Here is a 5,544-nt window from a genome sequence, read left to right on the forward strand (position 1 = left end):
CGCCCCGCCACTTCTTATCCCGGTCGCCACAGCACAGAGCCCCTGCATTGTGAGATGCACTTCTTACAAACAAGTTTCCTCGCTCTTGCTCCGATATCCCCCCCCCCTTCTCCCATTTCCCCCCGTTCATTCTCCGTGCCGAAGAGCACAAATTGGACCGTCGATGGAGAAGGGAGCGTCCTCTGACGTAAGGTGCTTATTGTAGCGTATCTGCGGATGCCTTTTCCTTCTGGTAATTCTTTCAGGAGATTGGGATGCAGAAAGGAGGATTCCTTGTCTCGAAACGCCGCTCTGCAGGATATATCGGAAGGAACGTTGGATACGGAATCCTCACGATTTAGAATTCTCACACGGCCTGTACAGTCCACAACATAAATGGACGTTGAAATAATTACAAGGACTGTGGAATTAGGACATGTCCATATATTATTAAAAAAAATAAATCGAGAAGATAGATAGGCAGGCCTTGCGGCAGAATAGGAAAGGAAAGAAGAGTTTACAGGATTATTTTTGGGTAACCTGATTGTAAGAGACCTGTAGGAAGGCCAAGACGAAGATGAAGGGATATCGTTGAGATGGACCTAAAGGAAAACGGAAAGGATGGAAAAGATTGGATTTATCTTGCCCAGGATAGAGAAAGATGGAAGGCTTGTGTTGCTGCAGCTATATACCTTCGGGTTTACGAATTCTAGAGAGTAAGTAACTGTGGAAATAGGGAAGAGGGAGAATTTATGATAAAAGGGAAGTGTAATACTGATAATTTCCAATGTTCTGCAACTCTATCCATCAAGCCAACACTTGATATTACATGACGTATCGCTATCTTGACACCTGTCCGCGCTTCCTTCAGTAACATGCCGTATTGTAAGTGGGCCTCCCCGATGGCGTAGTGGTAGCGTCCTCGCCTTGTAAAGATGGGGTCCCGGGTTCGATACTCGGTGGAGGCACTTCAAACTGTAAGTCCAGTTCCAATTAGCATTGCTGTGCATAAAGTGGACTTAAAACACAAACTCAATCAATACGAGGGGGTGCTGGTAATTTCTTAGCCTTACCCCCTTCATGTTGTCGTATTTTCATGAATTTGGTCTTAAATTGCAGCGTAATGTCTGTATATTGTTGGTAGAGAAAAGTATATTTGTACGTCTAATGGTTTTGCTTTATTTCATATGTGACTGAAAGATGGCAGCACCTGAAGCAACATTTACAGTGAAAGACCATAGAGTGGTGATAAAGTATTTATTCCTGCAGAGAAAGTCCGGCAAGGAGATACATGACACGTTGGTACAGACTTTGGGGGACCATGCCCCTGCATATGCCACTGTTAAGAACTGGGTAGCTAAATTTAAAACCGGCCATTTCAGCACAGATGATGAGCCACACACAGGAAGGCCAGCATGTGTGGTTGTTCCGGAAGTAATCGATGCTGTGCATGATCTTCAAGATCGGCGAATTTCCACTAAAATCATTGCTGAGTCTCTAAACATCTCCCGTGAAAGAGTTGGTGTTATTATCCACGACCATCTAGGTATGAGTAAGGTTTCAGCATAGTGGATCCCGAAACTTTTGAACGCTGATCAGCACCGTGACAGGGTGAGGACATCCAAAGTGATTCTTGATTATTTTCAAAAGGATGCGTCCACATTTTTGTCTCGATTGGTGACTGAGGATGAGACCTGGATCTACCTCTATGATCCTGAAACAAAAGAACAATCAAAGGCATGGACCCACTCTGAGTCACCACGCCCAAAGAAGGGCCGTGTGCAAGAGACGGCAGCCAAGGTGATGGCCAGTGTTTTTGGGACAAAGACGGTGTACTGCTAATTGACTTTTTGGAAAAGGTTGGAACTATTACAGGGGCATATTATTCATCACTTCTTGATAATTTGAAGCAGACAATTAAGTCCAAACGACGCGGAAAATTGACAAATGGAATTCTGTATTTGCACGACAATGCCTCTCCACACACTGCAGGCATTACCCAGCAAAAATTAAAGGATTTGAAGTTCACAGTTTTGGAACACCCTGCTAATTCACCAGATCTGGTCCCCTCTGACTACTTCCTATTTCCAAATCTCAAGAAATTTCTGAAGGGGGTCAGATTTGGGTCACTTTCTGAGGCACAGGATGCTGTACGTACGTGGTTTGCGGACCAACCAAAATAATATTTGGGGGGGGGGTTACAACAACTGGAGAAAAGACTTAGGAAGTGTGTTCACCTCAGAGGGGATTATGTTGAATAAAAAAAAACGATTCCCATCTCTGTCTCATTTGTTTCTTGCAAAGGCTAAGAAATTACCAGCACCCCCTCGTATATCAAGAATTGTAAGGCAAGTTTTGCTTCTTTTGTCAATTTCATCTTTCTGTATTAATAACAACAAAACCAACTTCACCACGAGATACTCTTATTGCTGCTTGGAACCTACGCTTACGGCACACTGAATCATATCTAATTAACTTTCTTTCCGATGTTTTAATGCATGACTGGTAAAAATGAATGCACCTTGCTTATTGTTCCATGCGGAATTCTTCATGCAAATGAGTGTTCCTCCATTCCTTTGATATTTATTGCCATAGGACCAAACAGTCTACACGCTTCCTTGAAACAGTGTTACGGTACGTTCTGTGAAACATATTCTTTGTGACAGAGAGAACTTGAAAGGCAGCAGGCGAGATTAAAGAATGAAAAAAGAGAATTTTTGTGAAATGAAAAAAGCCGTATTTACAAGCATGTATCTCCATATTCTCAGGGTTGATTTCGCATGTGTTTTCATTTTTTTTTTCCCGTTGCTCTTTTGAACGTTCGTTCCCGTACGTTAGCCTGTCGCCATCACTCCCAACCCACTCTTTTTTCCCCCTACACTCAAAAGAACTCTTGTTTTTTAGAACGACAAAAATCCGCCGCCTCCAGCGCCATGAACAGGAAAACACACACAGACACACGCGAATAAACACGGATGCACGGACTGTAATGGACAAATCGCCGGGAAAATGTTTCAATTTGGGAAAAAGTGACGACAGATGAAGTGGATAAATTTTCGTCTCTGTAACCCTCTTTTCGCTTCGTGGAATTGCTGGTTTGAATATGTTTTAACTGCCTGTTGTTATTTTTTGAAGAAACGTCACTGTTTGCGTCATTTGTTGAAGAGTGCCCTTTTATCTGCAATGCAACGACAGATGAAAGCTTTTCATTAGCGGAATACTGAAGAAGGAATATCCTGTATTATTTTTAATCACTGTATGTGCAGGGCGTTTCTGAAAATTATATCTACATTTTTACAAAGGAAGTGCGTATAAGAACTATATTGAGGAATATATTTATGACTATATTGTTGCCTTGTAAAATTACAATAAAATAGAGCAGATAATAGCGACAAGTAGAAACTGGAAAGTTATTCTAAGAAGAGAGCTTGTTGAAATAACTTATACAGAAACATTACTACTCATAACAATTTTCCATTTTGAGTTTCTACTTTTTCTTTATCATTTTTATCTTGTTTTGTTAAAAAATCTTTCGCTTTGTTTATATCTTAGAGCTACATATATATAAGGTTTCATAAATAAGATTTTTCTGTTTCTGATTTTTGTGCTATGCTCTATTGTAAGCAATGTTTATCATTCAAGTTGACTTTTCTGAACGTTTTCTTGAGCCAGCTTCTTTCTCACTTTGATTTCACTGTGTTAACATTATCAAAATTTTGCTTTTTTGAACTTGACAATTGTTGTACTTTTACAGTCCACTTCGCCGAATTTTTCGATTATCTTCGTTGAACTATCGGATAACGTAGCTATATCTTTTGTTGAGCTATAAAATTATGTGGAATTTTCCTACACACTCGCATGATATTTAATTTTGATGCTTAGTTTACACGAATAAATAATCACAGAGTCTAGGCTTTGATTACCGGAGATATCACATTACAGTGCTACATTCTAAGGAAATATGCAACTGAGATGGCATCAAAGTGGTGGTAACAGGACATTCCTTTTGGTGTTTATGCTGATTTGGCGTTGTTTTGCACCATCTTTGGTCTCTTGTTAAAGTCGACGCGCTAGCTACGTTAACGACCGGCTGGCTTTGAAGTCGACGGAGCGCGCCCACCAGCTCCAACAATGTGACTGAGACTCCACGTGGAGTAGACGAGCACAATAATAGCTGCGCCCATTGGCTCAAGGACTCCACGTGGAGTAGACGAGCACAATGACAGCTGCGCCCATTGGCTCAAGGACTCCACGTGGAGTAGACGAGCACAATGACAGCTGCGCCCATTGGCTCAAAGACTCCACGAGGAGTAGACGAGCACAATCACAGCTGCGCCCATTGGCTGAAGGTTGAGTGTCATTAGACGTAAACAACTCGCCCGCTATTATCCCCACCCACTTTTGTGGCGGCAGCTTTCTTCAGTTCTTCGACGTTAACAAAGTAAACACGTGGACTATACACCCTTTGCTGTCAAACCACACCAAGTATGGAGACATTTAACACTCGATTAGGTCTTATGTATGGTTTTACACCGCATTTGGTGTACACAGTTGCATATATTTTTAGAGTGTATGGCTCTATATTTCAAATGCTGATACAGTTACATTGAGCCCATGCGTGCATAAATGAGACGAATTAGTCTACTCAGAATGGCGGAAAAACTTGGTTAATTTCCAGTGACTAGGTGGGATTATTTCTCCAACCTGTATAAAGCATTTTTTGGGTTCACTCAGCTTTTAATAAATGGGTACACTGGACCACAACGAGCGTGCTATTGACCACATCACCTCAAAGAAGGAACACTACCTCCACGCCAACTCCATGTGCCTTCATGACACGGTGCAATTTGCCTCATGTCTTCCACCTGTCACTATCCTGGGCGAGTTCAATACACTCTTGATCATCCTTACAGGTAAGGGGTGGCGCCAGGGGGACACAAGGGGGTGCTTGTGCACCCCCTACGTTCAACTGAAGACATTAACCTTTAGAGTGTCATATTATCTCATATAGAGCGTCGAGTGTTAGGTACTGAACTAAGACAGTTATTATTGTATGCATCAGGCAAGCACTGAAAGAGGTGCTAATATATATACATTCCTGTACTGGCGGCAGCCTCTATAAAGGTCAGCGGCCGTTCTTTTTTCTTTCGTCAGCATTGTTATTATGATTTTTTTCTTCCTTTGTTTCTTCAAGTGGTCTGTTTGTGGTTATCGATAATTGTCTACAGATTAATATGAGTTATGTTTTTCTTTTGTTTTGTTGATAAACGGTTTATTTTCCGCTTGTTTGTTCTTCCTCACACTGCAGCAAAAATTTAAGCAGCTTTCAAGGTATCACAAAGTCACTGACCAAGTCGTGCTCGGGAAATTATTTGAAGGACTTGAGTGTAAAACATGATAAGTGACATTTTGGTTCTTTTTGAGTTACAAAGTAAAATGTGCCATCCTTCAATTTTCGAGTGAAATTGCCATGTCATACAATTTGCAATGGACTCAGTGAAGCCTTGTGAAATTGGTAACCACAACACGAAAACAATTTATTTACAGTATTGTTTCTAATAATCT

General features: G+C 41.3%; 1 protein-coding gene across 1 annotated transcript; it reads left to right on the forward strand.

Annotated features, from left to right (window-relative positions):
* Positions 1–1,179: 1,179 nt before the first annotated feature.
* Positions 1,180–1,548, forward strand: LOC145995366 (protein GVQW3-like). Its single transcript, XM_083131972.1, has one exon. It carries the CDS (start codon positions 1,180–1,182, stop codon positions 1,546–1,548), a length of 369 nt encoding a protein of 122 aa, XP_082988098.1.
* Positions 1,549–5,544: the final 3,996 nt, after the last annotated feature.

This window comes from Lepisma saccharinum, chromosome 11, assembly GCF_977018435.1.
Source record: "Lepisma saccharinum chromosome 11, izLepSacc3.1, whole genome shotgun sequence".
Lineage (NCBI taxonomy): Eukaryota > Metazoa > Arthropoda > Insecta > Zygentoma > Lepismatidae > Lepisma > Lepisma saccharinum.

Coding starts and splice junctions, on each gene's coding strand:
- LOC145995366 (XM_083131972.1), top strand. CDS start 1,180: ATGGCAGCACCTGAAGCAACATTTACAGTGAAAGACCATAGAGTGGTG.